This window comes from Aulonocara sp. 'chitande type north' Nkhata Bay, linkage group LG11, assembly GCF_057382095.1.
Source record: "Aulonocara sp. 'chitande type north' Nkhata Bay isolate Kocher_YH1m ecotype deep benthic linkage group LG11, A_spYH_male_GT1.1, whole genome shotgun sequence".
Classification (NCBI taxonomy): domain Eukaryota; kingdom Metazoa; phylum Chordata; class Actinopteri; order Cichliformes; family Cichlidae; genus Aulonocara; species Aulonocara sp. 'chitande type north' Nkhata Bay.
Window position 1 is genome coordinate 26296878 of NC_141354.1, and position 23799 is coordinate 26320676.

Genomic DNA, 23799 nt, shown 5'->3' on the forward strand with positions numbered 1-23799 from the left:
TGGACACTGTGCTAACCCGCATTTTTTCAAGCTGTGGCATGTGAGAGTGACCAACTTTTTATTTTTTTGCTGTTTTTCTTGATCTCACTCAGCTCAGCCTTTATGGAAAATGAATATCATTTAGACATGTTTTTTGGGACGCTCGCCATCCTTCATGTGGCTTCATGCTCTAACACCCCTCCACCACAACCACCACCCTACTCTCTCAGACACACTCCTCGCCTCATAGGACAGCTCATCCAGACAGTATGCAGACTCACACTCAGGCGCACACACACACATCTGAGCAGCCCTTCTGGTCTGTGCACGCCACTAGCTGGCCAGCCTGCAGTACTGCAGCTTGTTGATGGGCTTTCATGCTCCAGTTCACTGCTGTGAGTAACTGCTGTGGACTCTTGCAGGGAGATGTGCTGTGTGGGTTTGACACAGTTAGATGGCACCATTCCCAGCCAGCCGGGGGGCCCCTTACCAAAGGCTGTGTGCTTCTTCGATGGGCTGAGGTACACAAGGTAAAGCCAAACAGGAAATGGAAGATTATATTGTATAGCTAAAGCGACCAATCAGACTGAAGCTTATCTTGTCCATCGTCAGAAAATTTTTGATATAAGCAAAGAAGGGAAAAGGGTAATTTCAGCTTTCACTCAGAGCAGGTAGCTTTACATCTTGGATTTAGCAGATTTTTATGCCAGATGGCCCTCTGACACAACAGCCAAGGGATTTGTGTGTCCTCATGGAATCAAACTGGGCACCTTTGTGCTTGTCAGACAAATATGTAAACATCTACAATTGACTTGTGTGCCCCACTAGGGGAGAAATTTCAATCTCAGTCTGGTTGTCCACATATAGGTGCTTAGAAATGAGATCACCCTTTTGGAGCACAGGTATGGGGTTTAGTCTGCCACACAGACCCGATTCAGTGTGACTCCGATCATTGTGAATAAATGATTAATCTGCTTAGAAATCATGGAAAACTGGAGTCGCTAACAGCTTTTAATGAATTCAGTGTGATGCAGGCACGTAAACAAATAGTGGGATGTAAAATATCTGTAGCCCACAGGTACTCAGCAGATTCTTCATCTGTCAAAGCATTATGGAAATTTGAGCCATGATCGCAGCTTAAACTGAAGACGGATAATGTATTACAAGACTAATGACGAAAACCTTTAATATCAACTTTCGCCTCAGTTTTGTCTGCGAGCAAATTCTAAATGAAGCATCGTAATCAGTGTCTTTTTGCTATTCTGAAAAGCGAGTCCCTTTGGATGTGACCTCACAAACACGAGATCAGTGATTTAAAAACAGATCACAGGAAGTTCCCTCTGCGTCTTCTGATTTGATTTTTGAGCTCGTAACAAAAATGTCAACACAACACCCAAATGTATTATTTAAACCCGATTCATCAACAGCGGCGCTCGTGGCTTGTGTTGTAATACCGCGCCTCACAGCTCACTGAGGTTTTTCCACAGCGAAACGAGAAGGAAACGCTGCAGTGGAGAAGTGGTTGCCCGATGGATTACCACGGAGCGACAGTTAACATTAAACATTCATGATAACTAACTGGCTTTGACTTGTGGCCTTATAAACTCACAAAACTTATCATGTTCACGCTCATTAGTCAGGTGGCGCTTTTCCCTTGAAACATGTAAAACTTTTTCTTCTTGGTTTCTCTAAGCCAAGTGTCTCGCACGAAATGCAGAGCAGCAAAGGTCATCTCTAACTCTGACACACGCTCAACTTGGCTAAGTGTTTCTGTTTATTTACACAAACAAAAAAAGAGATAACAAAAGAGCAAAATATACATATTAAAAATGTGAAAACTGCAAAGCAACACAACTGCATCTGATACAGTGACACTAGGAGTGCAGAGTGCAAGAAAAATCAAGGTGGAAGTAACAGGTTTCACAGGACAGGTGAAAACCGCACACCTCTCGAGCACGTGCGACACATTTACATGTAACGGGCGCAAACAGTATGCGCAATCATTATTCAGTAGTCTGACTGCCAAAGTGCTAACATAACCCTGTTAAGCTCATCAGTTTGTGCACACCCAGAAGAAGATGCTGCTCTGCAAACACCGACACATCATGTGCTGCAGCAGCTGATCAGTGTGCAGTAACTGGAGCCTTTACAATATATTCACATCATTTCAAACAGTTAGAAACAAATGCAAACAACGACTCTTCGGTTCTAAAATAAATACAATTCACGTAGTGTTTTTTTAATTCAACATCGTCAAGCGTGTGTAATGACCTGTTTTGACTGAGATGTGTGTTTAGTTATCAGTAGACCACAATGTGCTTCTACACATCCCTCAAATGAGGTAACAGTTTCACACTAGCAAATACTTTAAAACACTGCTTTAAAACTGTATTTTATTTTACGACCTACTTTGCAATAGCTGCTTCTCTCAAATGCTCTACAGATGTGGAAAGAGTTTCAAGTGCAGTGGTGGATAAATATCCTTTCTGTGCTGTAACAGTTGGGAGCTATAAACATACACAGTTGGCCACCTGAGTTTCTAAAATCCAATCTGAGCTGTAAACGCCAGCATTTTTTTTTTTCTCGTTCTACTTTGTACCCTGCAGTGAAATCTGCAAACTAAAGAGGTAAGCTTTTGTTTTTTTGAGAAGCCTTAAAGAGGCTTTGTTCAGGCTTGGCGGTGCTGGACTACGTCTCTCTCATCCTCACACAAATATTACATTTGATGCAGACGGCTCCGGCTTACAGAACTCGCCTTGTTTTGTTTCTTTCTCGGCACAAAAGCTGTCGCATCCAAACAGCGGACAAGCAGAGACATCCTCTGCTGTCAGGGTATGTGGTGCTACTGCTGGATGAGAGGAAGTCTTTGTTTTCTACATACATAAATATATTTATTCAAAATCTATATGGACCTGAAGTGGAGAGGAACTGCTGCTAAACCCCCCTCAGTGCTTTTTTTCTGCCTCAAGGCATTTCAGAGAGGACAGCAAGTCAATCTTTTCTTTTTGGGGGGTCAAACAACCGAACTCCAAATCCGTCTTTTCAAGCTTGACCTCAATACATAAACCCCCAAATCCTGCAACCTTTTAACACTGTTGGTAGCTGAAGACCTCACACAGAACATATGCTGATCCTCTTATAAGGTAAAAAAGGATGGGAGCTGGCACCGGAAATGTCAACAAACCTTAAATACTGGTAATTCATTTAAGTGTAGACCATGTTTAAAGCAGGATTAAAGAGGAATTCAGTCCATTAATTAAGCATTTCTAGCTGGGAGTGATCTTTAAAAACACTCTTTCATTTTTTTAAAAAGGCACTTTAAAAGCACACATATAAAATACCAAAACTTTTTTTTTTTGCATTAGTACACTGAAATGGCTTCTTCCAAACACACACCTTTCATTATTTCTGACTTATGCAATATAACTTAATATGTAAATATAAAATAGTATATATAATAATAGAACTTTTACACTAGCTATGTGCAAGGCCCATGTTTGTCTGCTTTGTTTTGCACCAAATCTTCCTTCGTATCTTCTACAGTTTTTCATTTTGCTTCTGAAGGAAGATTCACCATGGGAACTTTTTCTGTGGGGGACATCGGTGCAGGCTCTTTGTTTTCAACCACAACTGCCTCAGGCACCGGGGAGTGGGAGGGTTTTTCCACCCTGGCGGCGAATCCCTGTGCAATGTCGTCAAAGGTCCTCCCTTTTGTCTCAGGGACTCGTAGGTAGGTGAAGATGAAGAACAGGATGAGGAGGACCATGAAGATGATGAAGACGTAAGGGCCACAAATTTCCTGGGAAAATCAGAGGGATGTTTGTTATGAGACAAACTGGAAGACGACTATTATTTGTACATGTGTGTGAATGTGAACATTTTCTGCAGGGATGATAAATGTGAAAAATACCTCCAGTCTAGGGAAACCCAGCCCCACCAGGAAGTTGGCAGTCCAGTTTGAGAAACCAGAGACGGCCATGGCTGCAGGTCGGGGCCCCTGGGAGAAGAGCTCAGCCACGATGAACCAGGGGATGGGACCTGGACCCATCTCAAAACTGGCAACAAAGCCAAACACAGCCACAATTGCCAGATAACTTAGAGATGGGGTGGTCTTCTGCTCAGAGAAAGAAACAGAGAGCATGAGGAAAAGATGTAATGCAGCAGCAATAGGCTGGCTTCTCATTTTTATTTTACAATGACGAACTCACCACTAAGGACAGGGAGATGGTCATGATCAGGGCGCAGATGGCCATTCCAGCCAGTCCAATCAGGTGCAACGTCCTGCGTCCCGCCCGTTCAACCAGGAAGAGCTGGAGTTCAAAGAAACACAATTATCAACTGACATTCAATGTAATATTTAACCTGTACTAAATTAACGAAACCACCTGCGCACTCAGACACTTACAGAGACAACAGTAAACACTGTGTTGACGACTCCAGCGCCGATGGTGGCGTAGATGGGCTCAGATACACCAGCGTTACTAAAGATGCCTGTGGAGTAGTAAAAGACCTGAAAGAGGAAATGAAGGAAAAGTCAGTTAATATTGATTCTGATTAATAAAAAGTGCTCAGAACATGATTTGATTGCACATGCATCAGTTTGTTTTAGATTTTTGGCAGATCAAAAAAACAAACAAACAGTTGAAGTTGATGCTGCAGATTTGGAGCAAGACTTGCATTTGAGTCTAGCAACATGAAAAGAAGTGAAACAATGTGAACACTTAATTAATACTATCATATTTAGGGTATTTTTCTTTTCCATCACAACAAGACTAACAGAAAGTTTTGTCAGTTTTTTTTAATCATATTGTAAGTTTTTGTAATTATGTGTTTATTTCCGGGTCGGGGATGAGTTCCTGCCCCAAGTGGAGGAGTTCAAGTATCTCGGGGTCTTTTTCGCGAGTGATGGGAGAAGGGAGCCGGAGATCGACAGACGGATTGGGGCTGCAGCTGCAGTAATGCAGATGCTGCACCGGTCTGTCGTGGTGAAGAGGGAGCTGAGTGTAAAAGCGAAGCTCTCAATTTACCGGTCGATCTACGTCCCTACCCTCACCTATGGCCACGAGCTGTGGGTAGTGACCGAAAGAACGAGATCGCGGATACAAGCGGCAGAAATGAGCTTCCTCCGAAGGGTGGCTGGCCTCTCCCTTACAGATAGGGTGAGAAGTTCGGCCATCTGGGAGGGGCTCAGAGTAGAGCCGCTGCTGCTCCACATCGAAAGGAGCCAGCTGAGGTGGTTCGGGCATCTGACAAGGATGCCCCCTGGGCGCCTCCTGGGTGAGGTGTTCCAGGCATGTCCCACCGGGAGGAGGCCCCGGAGCACACCCAGGACACGCTGGAGAGATTATATCTCTCGGCTGGCCTGGGAACGCCTTGGTGTTCCCCCGGATAAGCTGGAGGAGGTGGCTGGGGAGAGGGAGGTCTGGGCCTCTTTGCTTAGGCTGCTGCCCCCGCGACCCAGCCTCAGATAAAACGGATGAAGATGGATGGATGGATGGATGGATGGATGGATATGTTTATTTACTCATACATTTCTGTTTATTTTCTATTACACTCAGTTTTTTCCTCTCTCTCTCTCTCTCTCTTTTTGCCTCCTCACTAACCCCTGATATATTATCTGATTCTCTTGTAACAAAATTCTCCTTTATGCTCAGCAGCTACAGTCGTCACACAGTGGCTTTAATAGTTTCTTTCCTCCTGCTGAGGCTGGAAACAAGGTTGCTGAGAGCAGTGAAAGTGCAAGGATGCAAGGCAGAGTTGAGTGGAAATTCTCCACGTGTAGTCATTTGACTATAAAAAAATCTGATAAATATACGTTTTGGAACGGTTGCACAAAAAACAATACACGTAGCAGCGTGTGAAACTGCACCAGCGTCTTTCTGGTGAGTGATATGGGTTATGTTGCAGCCTTTAGCTCCAGGCTCCTTCACAGTGATTGTCAGGTCAGACACAGCAGCTGCTAATGAATTTAGTCAGCCCGGTTACATGACCTTATTAACAAAATAGCTATTAAATACCACTGTGCTTATCTTCTTCCAATCAGCCTCAAATTATTCAACTCAATCTAACATTGCCTGAAGCCAAGAAGCACATCTTCTTACGTGCTTGTCAAAAACATTTGTGCAATTTCAATGAATGCTCCTTTAAACATTCGTGGCTAACATTAAACATTGCTTTTCTCACATTACACTTTCTCCCAGTTTGACATGTGCTAAATATATCCCTATCACGTCGCTGTATTATAGGATGTGACGTCTACTCACAGCGTTGATGCCAGACAGCTGCTGGGAGAGCTGCAGGATAATAGCGATAATGATTGGCTGGCGATAGTTTGGCGAGCGGAACAGTTCTAAGATGGTCACTTTCTTTTCCATGGCCATCTTCATCCCTTCTTCCTTCATCTCTTGAATGTCATCATCCACGTCTTCAGTGCCACGCAGACGCACCAGAGCTACAAAAAGTAAAACAGATCAAAGAAATAGGAGGAGGAGGTAAGTATAAGTAAGAAAAAAGCAGCTCGGAGCGTTATATAACAAAGTAAAGTTTCCCACACATCATTAAAAATCAGTCAGAGTCGGTCTCACTAACCCGACGTTGCCAACTTGGTTTGTAAGTATGCAAACTGACTTAAGACTGACCTTTTCTAGCCTCCTCCTCTTGTTTGAGAACAATGAAGAGGTAGCGAGGGCTTTCAGGGCAAAAGGGCAGCATGATTGTCTGCAGTACGGCAGGCAGGATAGTCAGAGCGAGCAGGAGAGGCCACAGAGTGTCTGAGCCCAGCAAAAACTCCAGACCAAAGATCTGAGGAACACACAGCAAAAATAATGAGGGAACGAGGTGCATAAAATTGACCCATTTGAGCCAATTTACTCCTTGTATATGAAATTCTTCTCTTTCAGCTATGAGTACACAGACACACACACACACACACACACACACAGGTACGTGCAGAAAAGTGTGAGCTCTCCAGTGTTTTTAGCTACACTGCCTTTTATCAGAGCAGTGTCTGTTTCCTCGTTCATTATACACACCGTTACACACGGCTTATAAAACAGGATGTGTTTCGTTTATTTATGCTCATCTAAATTTCGGTACCTGTTGAGAGTAAATGTGACCTTCTATAAAAAGGAAAAGATTATTATGTCGGTTTGCATGTTTAGTGTTGAGCGTGTTTGTGTACCTGTGCCACCAGGATGCCAATAACTACACCCAGCTGGTGCAGCGTGCCGAAGGCTCCGCGGACAGCGGTGGGAGAGATCTCGCCCACGTACATGGGCGTCAGACCCGTGCATAGACCGCAGAACACACCGATGATGAACCGGCCAATTATGACCATCTCAAAAGATTGACTCAGAGTCGCCAGTCCCATCATACCGCCACCCAGTAGAGCCAGGATGTTGTTCATCAGCATGGACTTTCGCCTGGTAGTAAGACACAAAAACAGAAGTGAAATCAGAGTCTGTATCGCACTCTCAGTAGTAGATCGTTTGGTCGCACCACCACAGTGTTTATCTTTGATTTTCTCACCTGCCAAATTTGTTAACCACTGCTCCAACAGAGAAGGACCCGATCATGCCTCCCACGCTAAAGATGGCCACAGCAAAACTCCAGACCAGAGTAATTGTCTGTGACTGAAAAGGCTCCCCGTATCGGCTCTGAGACACATTTGAGAAAAATGTCCGCAGTTTCTGAAAAAACAAACAAAAAAAGGTTGGTTGGAGTGTTAAGATTATTATTATTTCATGAAACATCAGTAAAGTCTACCAGATGTAGTGGCACTTAGGGGGTGTTTTTAACTCTTCCACATGGGGGCAGTATAACTTTTACCATCCTCATGAGAGCATACAAATGAGAGCAGACATGTAGGTCAGGGGCATCCAACTCCAGGCCTCAAGGGCCGGTGTCCTGCAGGTTTTAGATATCACCCTGGGTCGACACACCTTAATTAAATGATAATCGTGTAACTAACGATACGATAACTAATCGTAAGGCTGGTGCTCCAGTCTGCATGCCAAGGTATTCTTGGGCAATCCCTAGTTGCTCACAATTTTTAACAAGAGTGTGAAAGTAGAAAGCACTTAGAAAAAAAGTGCTTGTATGAATGTGTGTGAATGGATGAATGTGACATGTTACATAAGGCACTACATAAGAACCAGTCCAGTTATCATTTTTGAAAACGTAGGAAAAACTGTGCATGAACTCAATCAATCACACACCTGCTCGGGTGCATTGATGACGCCGGTGTTGTAGCCAAATTGTAGGGAGCCGATGACTGCTGTTGAAACGCAGTAGAGAAGGTAAGGCGTCAACTTCTTCTTGGGCTGTTGAAAGAGGAGAAAACACAGAGTTATTATCTATCGCCACAATAAATTGCAGATGAAGCCTCTCTCCAATCAGTCCCTCAGTTTGAATGTCCTCTTCTGGGCTCTACAAAGCTTTCGTTGTTTACAGTCACACTGGTAATTACAAACAATGAGCCTTTCTCCATCTGTTCTCGCTTCTTGTTTTCGCATCGCTGCATTAGTAACTGTAGGCCCGCTGCAATGCAACAAAGCACCATGATTTGTGGCTCTGAGGTATTTCCCTGATAAGTAGCTAAAGACACCCTGAGAGACTAAGTCTGAATCCTCTTGGGAGTGTTTGCTCCTGCTTGTTTCAGAATTAAAATGGGCTTAGCACATACTAACAAGCTAATACACCTCACATTAATCCCTTACACTGGCACGGTTTGCTTGAGGAGTGACATTTCCAATATGTAAAGTCATTCTGCTAAGGAGAACTGAGGTTTAAATGACGCCAAACTTCAGTCATGCTTGCGTGTGGGCAGCATAAAGAGAAAATGTGACTCTCGATCCAAGTTTTGGTTTGACTTTAAAACTAACCTAACGATTACATCCTTACAGATTGTTACATAACAATCTCTAAGAACTGTTGCAAAAGCTTTCCTTCATGTCTCCGATCTAATGAGCAAATGCTAATGTCCAAACAGGCTCATTAATGAAAGGAAATCCATGCTAATCAAGTTTAATCCATCTAGTTTTGAAATCTGCTGCTTATGCAACATTAACTCGACTAAGCAGCATCCGTGAAACATTCATCAGATGGATTAGGAGCCTGTTTTGTACAGTTTGTCAAGTCAAAAACAGACACTTTTAGAAACAGTCCTGCCAAGATAAGCACACAGACTTGTCCATTTATCATACATGATATTACTGTCTGGACAGATTAAACATCTTGAAAGTTTTTGAGAACAGAGTGCCTCAATATTAGCAACATTGACTTCTAAACAGCTGCTCACAGACTGCCTCAAACAAGCTGCCCGTTTTTGCATGTGGTTAAGCCTTCTTTCAAATGCTACATTTTTACAGGAAACCAAATGCCTGTACTATCACCAAAACAGGAAAATGCTGGTGCAATGTAGTTATCTTAAACTGCCACATGACAGTACTTTATAGCACTCATATCCAGTGTGCTGTAGTTATCAAAAATATCGCATGGCTCAGAATGAAACATGCATGCAAGAGGAACTGATGAACCAAATAAAGACAGAGGGCTGATAAGTGACAATATTTCACTGAGACTGAGGCTGCACGCTGCTCTGCTTCTCACTGAGATATTACCGCTTAAAACAAGCTGAATGTACAAGTGTTAGGGAATTAGCTATTTGTGACATTCAATAATGTGTGGGGTCTGTGCGGTTGCAGTCAGTCCTGCTTTTAATGAGGACATACGTTGGTGAACTAAAGACAATTTCACAATTCATGTTAGTTCTAATTCAAACTGAGACTTTTAGATGCGAGGGAAGAAAAGGTAAAAATGTTGGAAGTGACCTCATTTTTGAGAATAACAGTGACATTAGCACTGCGTGATCTGAAGAGCAAATGAGTAATGTGTGTCCGATTGTGGAGGAGATGGAGGCTGAGTGTAGCGGGTGCTCCTGGGTGCATGTGTAAACGTGTGTGTTACCTAAGATGTGACTTTAAAATCACCCTTAAAAAAATCCCCTCGTGTCCAGCTGAGCGCGGAGCATTACAAATCTTACAACCATAACGCATCTGACTCTAGGTTGTATCGACTTGTCCCGAGGCATGCGGTTGTACAGTCATGCATTCACATGTTTGTTTATGCATGTGCCATTTGTAGGTTACTAGTAACATCAGCAGCCAAGCCCACAGTGTTGCTCAATATCTATTTTTCTTTAATGACTTTGGAGTAGAATTTGCATACCAGTCCAACTTTGGTTTGCAACTAAGGATTCAGCTAAAAGAAAAAAAGAAAGCATCAGTCTGCAGCTGCTTGAACTTCGCCTTCTGAACTCGACTCTCTTAAATTCTTGTCTTACTGCTGACTGATCTTTCCTCTCACATTAATCATTTAGTAATAAAATATTAATAAGTACATGCAGTTAGACTAGATTGAAGCCTGTCTTAAAATAATAATAAAAATCGGAAAGCAGAATTCAGCTTCCACATTCATACTATCTTGCAATTGTCTGCCCTGTCCAAGATTATGTAAAGAAAAAAGTTAGGAAATAACCATGAAAATGAAGTAACTGCAAGAAACGTCTTACAAAAGAGAAACCGCAGCTATGCTTTGCAAAATGCTAAGTTCAGAGGTAGCAGGGAAGCAGGTGCATTAAGCTCATTTATATGAGCAATAACACTAACTCCTCTGTGCTGCACGTATCAAAACATTGTGCCATTGTTATAAGAAGGTTGCAGTCGAACTGCTATGCCCTCATCCCACCTCTCTCCAAGTCAGGACGCAATAAAAACAAGGAACTATGACATGCTCAAGTTCAGACTTGCCAGCCAACAGTCTCGACTCCCAATCACACTCTCTTACTCATGTCCTGAAGTGCTCAACTCTCATCCACCACTCCTGCTTTTGCCAACATGGAAAAATACAGAAAACCAGCAGGTCTATTGTATAAGGCTCACTCTGACTTGCCTCACATAAACTCATCCTTTGGTGGTTTTTTGTAGTGAAACTCAGCATCCGTTCCAGCGTAACGCATGTGGCTCATTGTCAAAAAGGTTCAAATTGATTTCTGATAATGAAAATGAATGCCAATGAAAACAATACCAGCGACACTTATACGAGAGCATAAGCGAAAGACTATGATGTTCACCTTGTCATCATCCAGATGCTGCATCCTGATCTCTTCTGTTTGATGTTCGCAGAAAGGACAGCGGGAGTCTTAATTCTTTATGCGCACACCTGTGTGCAAGCAGTCAGCAGGAAAACCTAAAAAAACAATAAGCAAAGCAAACACACACATTAACATATTTTGATCAAAATCCAGAATCAGACAATCTTTATGGATCTTGAGGTTTACAAAGAAAAGAAGCCTCTTATATATATTAAGAGCTATAAAGTACATACCCCTAATGGATTCTGTTAAGGGAGAGTCTATGCGCAGGCAGTTGAGACACTTCTCGGCACTGTGTGAATCTGTCAGTTGTGATGGAGAATGTGTTAGAGCAATGACAGTAAGTCCCTCCCTCTATTTCACTCTGTTCACCCTCCACATGTTCGCTCCCCAGTTTTAAAGTTATAAAGAGTGAAAAAACTGATATAACCTCATCTTTCCCAATTAAATTACTGCCCTGCCTTATTTCTTATCCATATTTTTTTTCTTATCCATATAAAGCACAAAATAACGCATCAGTGACGTCTACAGAGAACATTATAATAACCCATGTGATGCGATGGAGCCGGAGATGATGCTGAACTGATGCCCGGATTAAAGTTAAAAATGTTTACACCCAACAGGCTATTTTAACACTTTTATACGAGCAGTATCACTAAAGAATATAACAATGAAGTCCAAGCAAAGTAAATCTCTTTACAGAACTAAATCACATAAATGAATCAGCAAAGCAAGTTTTAAAATTAAAGTTTTACCGCTTTGTTGGGTTTGTGCCAGCCTCTGTGTATCCAGTTTATAATAAACCTCGTGTCTACACCTCTTATGTATCTTCAAAATTAAGTCCGCCTTCCTATCGGGGTGTGTTTTAAAGAAACCTAGACGCGCTTGGCGGCACGTTGCCCTGTCTTACTCATTGTTGACGAAAGCACACGATGCGTAGTTTCCGATCTGGGCCGATCACTTGTTAGGAAATCGCACAGCCGAGCTTCCGCTCAGCTGCAGAGAGAGAGACAAAGGGGTGGATGGGGTCTATGTGCTCCTGACCGCGTGCGGAGCGGAGTGATGGGCGAGCAAACGGTGAAAAGAGGCTCTGTGCTGGTTCGGTCGGCCGCCCACCGAAAACAAAAGGCAGTGTGCCCAGAACTCAGATACAAAGCCCGGTCATGCAGAAATCATGAGACCGGCTCAGTGGGTGGTTAACAACCCCCCCAATCCACCCGTAATTCTTCATCAGCTTTAATCTTGACAGTCCATCAAATCTCAGTCTGGAATTTAGCAAATTCTCTAGAAAACGTGAGAGCGAAAACGCATCCTGGTTTCTTTTGTTTTGATAATTTAGATTTGGTGTGTCTTAATTACATCACCAAGTGCTTCCAGTGCCCCTGGTATTGATTGGTTGTTTAGGATCAAAATACTTTAATGTACCTAAATTAAAAGGAACTGAATGATCACATCTAACTATCTGATCTTAACTAATTACATTACTTTAATATTTTTTTCCCCCTGGAGTCTGTCACAAGGTAAACAGAGAGAGACAGACAATTACTCACTCTCACATTCACACCTATGATCAATTTAGAATCATCAGTTAATCAAACCCTGCTAACTGCATGTCTCTGGACTTTGGGAGGAAGCCAAAGCTAAACCTTACATTTGTTGGTGTCACTGTACAATAACAACATAGTTCAGTAAAAGTTATATAACAACGCTAGTCTACTGTAGTTGTAAGACTGACATTGAGATTGAGCACGTAGAAATAAAATAGCACTAGTTGTGGAAGAGACACCAGAGGAGGTCGGTGCCACCCTATACCCCAATTATGGATACGCCACTGGTCCCTTTCTTTCTTTCTTTCTTTCTTTCTTTCTTTCTTTCTTTCTTTCTTTCTTTCTTTCTTTCTTAAGAACAAAAATTTCAATATATTATTACAAACAGTCCAAATCAAAGTCACCTCAAAGGTCAGTTTGAGGTGATGAGGTAGTTTTAGTGAAACGTAAAATTTTATTGTGTTAGCTACCACCTGCAGTGGTTTCTGATAATTACCAAAACAAACAAACAATGAAGTAAGTTTTAAACAATGTCTTCAAAGCTTTCTGACAGTCAGTTTATTTTAAGATTATGAACTCATGCCTGTGGTTCTTATGAAGCCGCCATTACGCACTGTTTAGGAATTGAGGAAATCCTGCATTGCATGAGAACACTATTATTCACACAGGCCAAACCCAAAAAAGGACTTAAACATGAGTTATGTTTTAACTTTTTTTTTTCATTTGGAAAATACCTTAAAGCCAATAAGTTTAATGGGCATCAGTGTTTTGGATATCCCGTCCTCCTCCCGTCCTCCAACACTAAGCTGTGATATAGTTTTCTCGACTTTGACTTGTGGCGTCACTTCAGTTGTGACAGTGACTAAATGTCAAGGTTTTTCTTTTTCACGTGGGTGGCTTCTTCCCTTTTAGCCTACTGAGGAATCACAACTATTGATCTCGAAATAAGTAAATGCTAAAACAGGAAGTTAAAATGGTAACGTGCAGATATTCAGGTTCAAGCCTTTCAGTGCCTTAAGGGCTTGTAAAAATACTGTTTGTGCTTCTAAAACCACACCTGCCAGCATCTCTTCTTCTGCTGGTTCAATTAGTAAGGAAAAGCTGCAGCATCTTCTCTAGTAATTTAGTCTGAGTGAGCAAATTATAAAATATCTGAGCAACCAGATGAGTGATAGTGAAGAAGGAAATAAAGTCTCGCTCAGCCTGACTTGCTATCACAGATTTGAGAAGAGATACCGTTCATAATGCTAACTTACAATAATTTCCTGGAAATTTGTCTAATCCATTTTAAATCAACCCTTCGCGCTAACACTTTGTAAATGACCTCATTAATATTTTGTAAAGTGTTTTGTAAACTTATGAGTGGCTATTATATTGTTGGAGCTTGGACCCAGTGGATGCTTTTATTTTGAAAGTCACAGAGCGACAAGGTGCCGTAAATCAAGTGGTGTAAACCATATAGCAGAAGCGCGAGTTTTAATGCACAGAGAGTAGTGATGGGATTTCCGGCTCTTTCGGCTCCGAACCGGCTCTTCAGGTTGTTTTGTTGCTTTAATTAATTTATTATTAACAATAATATAAAATTATGCACAAAAGGAATTACTAATGTAAAAAAAAAGTGGTTTTATTTATATATGTTTATATAAAAATATATGTGGTGGCCCCTAGAAACAAAGCACGTACAAATTCCAAAGCACATTTCTTGTCAGGGTCCTGGGTCCCCTGACCCAGCGTTTTTAGTTCTTTGTGATTTTTGTAATATTGTACTTTACTTTGAAGGTCCGTGTCTTATGTGAATGTGTTCAGTTTACCCTTCCTTGTCTCGTAGGTTCTGATTTCCTCCAGCTGTGCTCTCCTTCTGTGTCTCATTCCCCTCGTTACTTCCCAGTGTATTTAAACCCTGTGTTTCTCTGAGTCAGTGTCGTGTCGTCCCTCATGCTGTGTGGATCTCCCTGTGTCTCACTGTGAGTTTTAGTTTGTTGTTTCCCAGTTTAGTTTGTATGGTTTTTTTTTCCTGCCAGCAAATAGAGCTGTGATTTTTGAGTTCATCCCCTGAGTCTGAGTCCTGCACTTTGAGTCCTCATCTCCTGCCTGCCACACAGCGTTTCATGACATTTCTAGCATTAACTGAACTTCCAAAACAGAGCTACCTAGATCATTTAAATTACACAATTGAAAGCATATGTGTATGGTTTGTGTATTTATACACAAGCACACATACATATATTCAAATAATTTTAAAAAATGTTACCTGTTACTACCACACACCAAATCCAGTCGTTGGTACTTCCTGGCTTGTGTAGCCACTAGGTAACAAAAACTCTGCGCCCTAGCATCCTGGAGCATTTCTGTTGTGTTTTGTACGTGTTTTGGAGTTTTTACATGTATTGGAGTTTGTACGTGCTTTGTCTCTAGGGGCCATCGTAAATATACTTTTATTTATTCACTCCACATAAAATGTAATAAATCATATATTACAAAAATCAAGTATTCACAGTTCAGCTTTTAACTATTTACATTTTCAGCTTTTTCCTTTTAAACAAATTTAAAGTGAAACAACACAAAACACTGCAAACCACAACACAATTAAATATAAATTATAATATGAAAACAAAAAGAAGATGCACATTCTCTGTCATATGGACCTGCATGAATAAACTTTCTGAATCCTTTATCATCTGCAACTGAAAATAGTTGTGGATGATTACTATACCTTTCTAATGTGACGTTGTTGTCCCTGGCTCGTTCTCTCTCTCTCTCCCTCCCGCTCTGTTCCTGTGCTACTGCGAGCTTAACTACTGCCCCTCCCCCTCTTCCCAGCGCAAAGCACAAGACTCGCATGCGGAGTGAAGCGGAAAAATATGAGGTGCCGTAAGGGACATTATTACTGAAACGCTCTCACACACACAACTGAAATTTTAGCTCTCACACACAACTGAAACGCTCTCTCACACACAACTGAAATTTTAGCTCTCACACACTACTGAAACACTCTCACACACACACAACTGAAACGCTCTCACACACACCACTGAAATTTTAGCTCTCACACACACTACTGAAATTTTAGCTCTCACACACACAACTGAAACGCTCTCACACACACTACTGAAATTTTAGCTCTCACACACACCACTGAAACGCTCTCACACACACAACTGAAACGCTCTCACACACACTACTGAAACGCTCTCACACACACTACTGAAATGCTCTCACACACACTACTGAAATTTTAGCTCTCACACACACAACTGAAACGCTCTCACACACACTACTGAAATTTTAGCTCTCACACACACAACTGAAACGCTCTCACACACACTACTGAAATTTTAGCTCTCACACACACAACTGAAACGCTCTCACACACACTACTGAAACGCTCTCACACACACTACTGAAACGCTCTCACACACACTACTGAAATGCTCTCACACACACTACTGAAATTTTAGCTCTCACACACACAACTGAAACGCTCTCACACACACTACTGAAATTTTAGCTCTCACACACACAACTGAAATGCTCTCACACACACTACTGAAATTTTAGCTCTCACACACACAACTGAAACGCTCTCACACACACAACTGAAACGCTCTCACACACACAACTGAAATTTTAGCTCTCACACACACTACTGAAACGCTCTCACACACACTACTGAAATTTTAGCTCTCACACACACTACTGAAACGCTCTCACACACACTACTGAAATGCTCTCACGCACACTACTGAAATTTTAGCTCTCACACACACTACTGAAACGCTCTCACACACACTACTGAAATTTTAGCTCTCACACACACTACTGAAACGCTCTCACGCACACTACTGAAACGCTCTCACACACACTACTGAAACGCTCTCACACACACTACTGAAATTTTAGCTCTCACACACACTACTGAAACGCTCTCACACACACTACTGAAATTTTAGCACACACACAACTGAAACGCTCTCACACACACTACTGAAACGCTCTCACACACACTACTGAAACGCTCTCACACACACTACTGAAATTTTAGCACACACACAACTGAAACGCTCTCACACACACTACTGAAACGCTCTCACACACACTACTGAAACGCTCTCACACACACTACTGAAATTTTAGCACACACACAACTGAAACGCTCTCACACACACTACTGAAATTTTAGCTCTCACACACACTACTGAAACGCTCTCACACACACTACTGAAATTTTAGCTCTCACACGCACTACTGAAATTTTAGCTCTCACACACACAACTGAAAAACCAAGACATTTCAGTTGAACAGGAAGGCGTTTCAGTTTGTAACCGAGGACAAGGGATGAGTAAACGGGGCAAAGAAATAAATTGATCGTTTATTTATTACATGAGTTAGACATAATAATTCCCAGTCAATTCCAGACAGGACTTACAACACATCCTGCTGATATCCCAGCTGCACATGAGACTTACCACACAAACTGTGCGAAAATAACAATACTGCAACCCGTCACACCCCGCTTAGCAACACTGCAATCGTGGCACACACTGCAAACAATTCGGGTCTCAGCGCAGCTGGGAATCAGTGCTATGTATGGTGTTAGTTAGGGGTGGGTTTTTATAATCGATTCATCGATTAAAATCGATTCTGGCTTGGATAACGTGAAATCGATTCATTAAAATCCTGAATCGATTTTTTTAATATAAATTTATTTTGCCCGAAATGCCAGAATCTCTGGTGAAACCTCACAAAATTTCAACAACCACCAAACAGCTAAGACAGTAAATGAGAGCAGGTACATGGCTTCTGCACAAAGACGTAAACACACAGCGCGGACCCGCGGATCAGAATCAGTGAGATGTCGCCTTTCTCACCCGACAGCACGGACACGGTCGGGGCTGAAAGCCGACAGCTCGCTGACTCTGATCTGTCGGCAGGTCCGCGCTTTGTTTTCACGCCGTTTTTGCAGCAATTCTAAAGCTGTTAGTTTTATCTCTCTCCAAACAATATTGACTGAACCAGCAGCAAAAGAAGATCCAAACTGCGCTTCACATAAACATCGTCATGAATTCCCTCACTGTTCTGCTTCCACCACGATAAAATCGCACGTCATGCACAGCCCTCTCTCTCTCTTTCTCTCTCTCTGTACTTCAAGAACAGTTTCCCATCTAAAAATCTGTTTTCTGTATTATTCGCTTGCTTGTTAGGCACAAGTCTACTGTTGTTTACAGCGCAGTCGGCTGCTGTTTTTTTTTTTCTTTCTTCATTTTACATACTTCCGAAAAGAAAACCTAATTTCTGCCGTTGAATACTGAACAAATTTAAACTTTTTAAAATTATGCAAAAAGCAAAACGTTAGCCGTGTCTCTAATAAAACCGCTGTAATGTCAGAGGTAACGTTCATATGTTGATTAATGGTTTTCTTTCGTTTTTGATGTACTGCAGAATATTATAAAATCCCAGGCCAGGAAAACCACCTTCATGTTTTTATGTGTTTTATCTTCAGCTACTTTGACACAAAGGCATCTGCTGTGATGCTCACACCTTTGATAAAGTCTTGCGTGTGTCAGCTTCCTTTTTTTTAAATACAAAAATATATGAAAATGTACTGATCTGAATTATAATATTTCTGACTGTCAAAATTCCCCATAATCAAATCGAATTGAATTGAATCGAATCGTGGAACAAATCGATTCTGGACCTTAGTGAGACAGCTGCATTACTTAACAATATATTAGCCTCAGCATAAGTCAAAATTTAGAATAGCGGGAGACGTGCATTATCCTGGTTATTTTTTTGGCATATGTGCTTTTTGTCTTTTTTAGCAAAGAAAAAGATATCTTAAAATCATCAATAAAACCAGGGAGAGAAGGCTTAGCGTTCCTCCATTTAGCACAATGGATATGATATTTACTCAAAAGTATGATGATGTTAATAATGTCTGAGACATCCAATGCTAGATGATCCATATAAAAAAAATTATGATGTAATTCAAACAGTGGCACATCATTAATATTTAGGGAAATCCAATTTTTTAAGTTGCACCAAATACATTGTGTGATAGGGCATAGGAAAAAAAAGATGTTCTAGGGTTTCATTTTCATCAGTACAAAAAGAACACTGATCCACCTCAAAGCCAAATCTCTTTTTTTAGAAATTCTGCCACAGTATTAGTTTTGTTTAAAGTGTGTTTCTTTAACTTTAGGTAGAATAGGCTATTTCATAAATTTTTAGTATGCTTTATCCAGTGTATATGAAATAACTAAATTAGAACCATGCCATGTAACCATTCTGTTGTAACTATGAAATATTTTGTCTTTGAAGAAACTAGTAACAATTTTCTTATTGCATTTTTATCAAACAGCTGACATTGCCCTAGCAATAAATTTGGGAGCACTGATGAGAAATTATTGTATATCATAAAAATTTTAATCAAATGAAGCAGAGGCAGTGGGACCAGTTCACAAAATTTGTTATATTCTCTTTGAGAACAGTTTAGACAATATTTTTCTGAAAAGTCTGTGTAACTTAGAATGACACCGTTATCATCCAACAAATCTGTTATGAATATAATATTTTTGTTCAAATCAGTCACTCTTGAAAATTGATTTTTGATTAAGTGTTATTACCCTATTATTCCATAAGGTTGAATTATGGGGAGAAGTTGTGGGTAAATCTCATTTTCCCAAAAATGCAACGTCTGTTTTGGAAAGTTTGATATCTTTATGGGGATTTTATTTGCCGCAAAATCACATTTCAAAATAAAGTCTAATCCTGTATATTATTTTATTAAAGAAGAATCATGGGATGTGGAGCTAAGTAGAGTCTGGCTGTGACAGACAAGATTTTAACCATTTAATTCTAAGGGTGCCAACCATAAATTCTAATTCTGGAGTTTTGATACCACCTTTATTGTATCCCTTCACAGGCTGAGATCTTTCTATGTAATGGGTTTTATTCCTCCACAAAAATTCGAAAACATTTCTATTCATGGTTTTCATGGTATTTATCATTTTTTTTATTTTATATCGTTTACGTGGCGCAAAAAAGGTTGGGGACTGCTGTACTAGCAGGTTGCTGAGTAGACATCCTTGTAGTGTTTTGAAATATACCACTTTTTCCATCAGTTTCCTTGTCAGGAAACAACTTCCTGCTCAGCGGAAATGCCTCTGGTTTCAGTTGTGTGTGTGAGAGCATTTCAGTAGTGTGTGTGAGAGCGTTTCAGTAGTGTGTGTGAGAGCTAAAATTTCAGTAGTGTGTGTGAGAGCGTTTCAGTTGTGTGTGTGAGAGCTAAAATTTCAGTAGTGTGTGTGAGAGCGTTTCAGTAGTGTGTGTGAGAGCGTTTCAGTAATAATGTCCCTTACGGCACCTCATAGAAAAAAGTGCGAGAGAGTGAGAGAAAGAGGGAAAAAAAACAAAAAACAAACAAACCACGGCTCGCAATAAGGAGGCGGCTCTAAGAGCCATTTCGTTCACGACCGACACATCACTAGTAGAGAGAAGGTGTGCTCTATGGTTAATGGACGGGAATTGGAAAAAGAACGGCTATTAAGGTGCAACACTGAGCAGTTTCTTAGCACCTGGTTGATGAGGGAACAAGGTTTGTAACAAAGTTTGTCCTGTGGATATGTACTTTGTTGTTTTACGGAGCATATAGCTGCTGACCGCTACTAAGGATAAAGGCTAAGTTTTCACCCACTAGAGGGTGCTAACATACCTCGTCATGTTTAGGCAGCGATGCAACGATTTCACTTACATGCAAAATTTGTTTCACTGTTATATGTTATTGTGGTATCGCAAGAAATTAGTAGGTTATATAAATATATGAGTATGCATAATAGTTATTATTCATAGATACCTACATCCTAAGTTCCTGTTATTCTTCTGAAAGAAACAGAATGAGTGTGTCGTTACAATGGTAATGCCAGGAGAGGCAGTATTAGTTCTGTGTTACATTAATGTGTAAGGAAGTGGAAGAAGAGTGTGTCCTGTAGGAGGCAGTAGAAAATGGATACTGATGTTCGGTACATGCCCTGAAAGAAAGGTTCAGTAAACCAGTGCAACGATACTTCATTGTAAGTCTCACTTATTGTATTTTTTATTTTTTGAAGATGCAACAGTTATGTAAAGTTAAAGATAATTACTTTGTGATTAATGAATAAGTCAAAAGGTTAAAGGTAACACACTGTTTGATTTACTAATAGTCTTTTAGTCTGTATGTTGTAGCTCTTATGGTGTGTTCACATACACGGCTGTTTAAGTTAATAAAAGGATTCTGAACCATCAATTTGCGAGACCATCTTTTCAACCGGGGATGCTAAACACTTAATGATTTACACCATCAGAACTCGCTGTTTGTCTATAGAAGGAAGTTAATTCCACCAAAATTGTGTTTGTGCTTCGTAGATATTGCCAACGGTTTAAAAACATTAACTTATGTTTTTGAATTTGTCTTCCATCAGAAAATTAGTTTCAGTTTTGTTCTGACAGTCTTGGTTTGTAATGCAGTTCATTTGAAAAGTAGAAGTTATGAAACAATTTCATTTCTTCCATTTTCTGTAGCAGCATGTTGAAAACAATAAAGGTAGCTTACAACACTTCTTGCAAAATGTGGTATCAGTTACTGTGTATAGTGTCGTAAGCAGGTGGCAAAATGTTTACTTGAGCCTGAATTTGTAAGTTTGCTCACTTCCAAATTAATTACAGTCTAGATTTTTAAAACCCAGGACTGAGTAAAATAAGGATTTGAACTTTTTTTTTTTTTTTTTATAAGTGAGCAAACCTACACATTCAAAATCTGATGAATGTTTCCAGCACCTTGCTGAATCCATGAAAACAATGCTGAAAACAAGTAGCAACCAGGTGCTGATAATCATATGCATTTGGCTAACTGATCTAAAGCACTTTGAGGCAACAGTTGCTGTGATTTGGTGCTATATAAATTACATTTACAGTGGGGCAGTCAAACGTTTACTATAGGTCTTTACCAGGTTTGCACACACAGTAGCTGGTATTTTGGCCCATTCCTCCATGCAGATCTTCTCGAGAGCAGTGATGTTTTGGGGCTGTCGCCGAGCAACACGGACTTTCAACTCCCGCCACAGATTTTCTATGGGGTTGAGGTCTGGAGACTGGCTAGGCCACTCCAGGACTTTCAAATGCTTCTTATGGAGCCACTCCTTTGTTGCCCGGGCGGTGTGTTTTGGATCATTGTCATGTTGGAAGACCCAGCCTCGTTTCATCTTCAAAGTTCTCACTGATGGAAGGAGGTTTTGGCTCAAAATCTCACGATACATGGCCCCATTCATTCTGTCCTTAACACGGATCAGTCGTCCTGTCCCCTTGGCAGAAAAACAGCCCCATAGCATGATGTTTCCACCCCCATGCTTCACAGTAGGTATGGTGTTCTTGGGATGCAACTCAGTATTCTTCTTCCTCCAAACACGACGAGTTGAGTTTATACCAAAAAGTTCTACTTTGGTTTCATCTGACCACATGACATTCTCCCAATCCTCTGCTGTATCATCCATGTGCTCTCTGGCAAACTTCAGACGGGCCTGGACATGCACTGGCTTCAGCAGCGGAACACGTCTGGCACTGCGGGATTTGATTCCCTGCCGTTGTAGTGTGTTACTGATGGTGACCTTTGTTACTTTGGTCCCAGCTCTCTGCAGGTCATTCACCAGGTCCCCCCGTGTGGTTCTGGGATCTTTGCTCACCGTTCTCATGATCATTTTGACCCCACGGGATGAGATCTTGCGTGGAGCCCCAGATCGAGGGAGATTATCAGTGGTCTTGTATGTCTTCCATTTTCTGATGATTGCTCCCACAGTTGAGTTTTTCACACCAAGCTGCTTGCCTATTGTAGATTCACTCTTCCCAGTCTGGTTCAGCTCTACAATACTTTTCCTGGTGTCCTTCGAAAGCTCTTTGGTCTTGGCCATGGCGGAGTTTGGAGTCTGACTGTTTGAGGCTGTGTCAGGTGTCTTTTATACAGATGATGAGTTCAAACAGGTGCCATTCATACAGGTAACAAGTGGGGGACAGAAAAGCTTCTTACAGAAGACCTTACAGGTCTGTGAGAGCCAGAGATTTTCCTTGTTTGAGGTGACCAAATACTTATTTTCCACCCTAATTTACGAATAAATTCTTTACAAATCCTACCATGTGGATTCATGGATTTTTTTTTCACATTCTGTCTCTCACAGTTGAAGTGTACCTCTGGTGCAAATTACTGACCTCTGTCATCATTTTAAGTGGGGGAACTTGCACAATCGGTGGCTGACTAAATACTTTTTTGCCCCACTGTATTTGAATTAAAACTTAGCATTTTAAATGTTAAAGTTTATGACAGTACAGTCAGAAAAACTGAAAAACTACATCCTGGAGTAAGCCTCTTGTCTCTAAAAAGAACATGTTAGCACAACTTAGGTTTGCAAAGTTTCATCTGAATGTATTACAAGATCTCTGGAACAATATAAGATGAGATAAGATAACCTTTATTAGTCCCACACATGGGAAATTTGTTTTGTCACAGCAGGAAGTGGACAGTACAAAAGTTATGAAGCAAAAATTAGAATACAATAAGAATAAATACAGTACACAACTGTACAGAATAAAATAAAAATAAAATACTATATACAATAGAATAAAATATACAATAGGACAAAAATAGAATACAAATGCTGTATCCAACTGAGTAAAAATACAATGATGTCAGAAAAGAGTATTGCACTTACTGTTACTGCACATGTGTGGATGTGTGTGTTTGATCAGTTAAAGTCTTTATTATGGAGTCTGACAGCAGTGGGGAGGAAAGACCGGCGAAATCTCTCCGTCCCACACCGTGGGTGCCGCAGCCTGCCACTGAAGGAGCTGCTCAGTGCTGTCACAGTCTCCTGCATGGGGTGGGAGATGTTGTCCAACAGGGATGATAGCTTAGCCGCCGTTCTCCTGCCACTCACCACCTCCACTGGGTCCAGAGGGCATCCTAGAACAGAGCTGGCCCTTTTAATCAGCCTGTTCAGTCTCTTCCTGTCCCCGGCAGAGATGCTGCCACCCCAGCAGACCACACCGTAAAAGATGGCTGAGGCCACCACAGAGTCATAGAAGATCTTCAGGAGTGGG

General features: G+C 41.1%; 1 protein-coding gene across 1 annotated transcript; it reads right to left on the bottom strand.

Moving 5' to 3' along the window:
- Positions 1 to 1740: 1740 nt before the first annotated feature.
- Positions 1741 to 12165, bottom strand: slc2a3b (solute carrier family 2 member 3b). The gene is made up of 12 exons (XM_086311502.1): positions 11887 to 12165; positions 11365 to 11433; positions 11111 to 11226; positions 8196 to 8300; positions 7507 to 7667; positions 7160 to 7400; positions 6618 to 6780; positions 6243 to 6430; positions 4385 to 4489; positions 4188 to 4289; positions 3890 to 4093; positions 1741 to 3778 (listed from the first exon to the last, which is right to left on the bottom strand). The coding sequence occupies exons 3-12, from the start codon at positions 11132 to 11134 to the stop codon at positions 3527 to 3529; spliced, it is 1545 nt and encodes a 514-aa protein (XP_086167628.1). The 5' UTR covers positions 11135 to 11226; positions 11365 to 11433; positions 11887 to 12165; the 3' UTR covers positions 1741 to 3526.
- Positions 12166 to 23799: the final 11634 nt, after the last annotated feature.

Excerpts from the sequence above, each read along its gene's own strand:
- slc2a3b (XM_086311502.1), bottom strand. The coding sequence starts at position 11,134 with ATGCAGCATCTGGATGATGACAAG. Across the intron at positions 6,781-7,159 it reads TTGGCATCCTGGTGGCACAG|ATCTTTGGTCTGGAGTTTTT; the intron begins GTACACAAACAC and ends TGTGTTCCTCAG. Across the intron at positions 4,290-4,384 it reads CAGTGTTTACTGTTGTCTCT|CTCTTCCTGGTTGAACGGGC; the intron begins GTAAGTGTCTGA and ends TTTGAACTCCAG.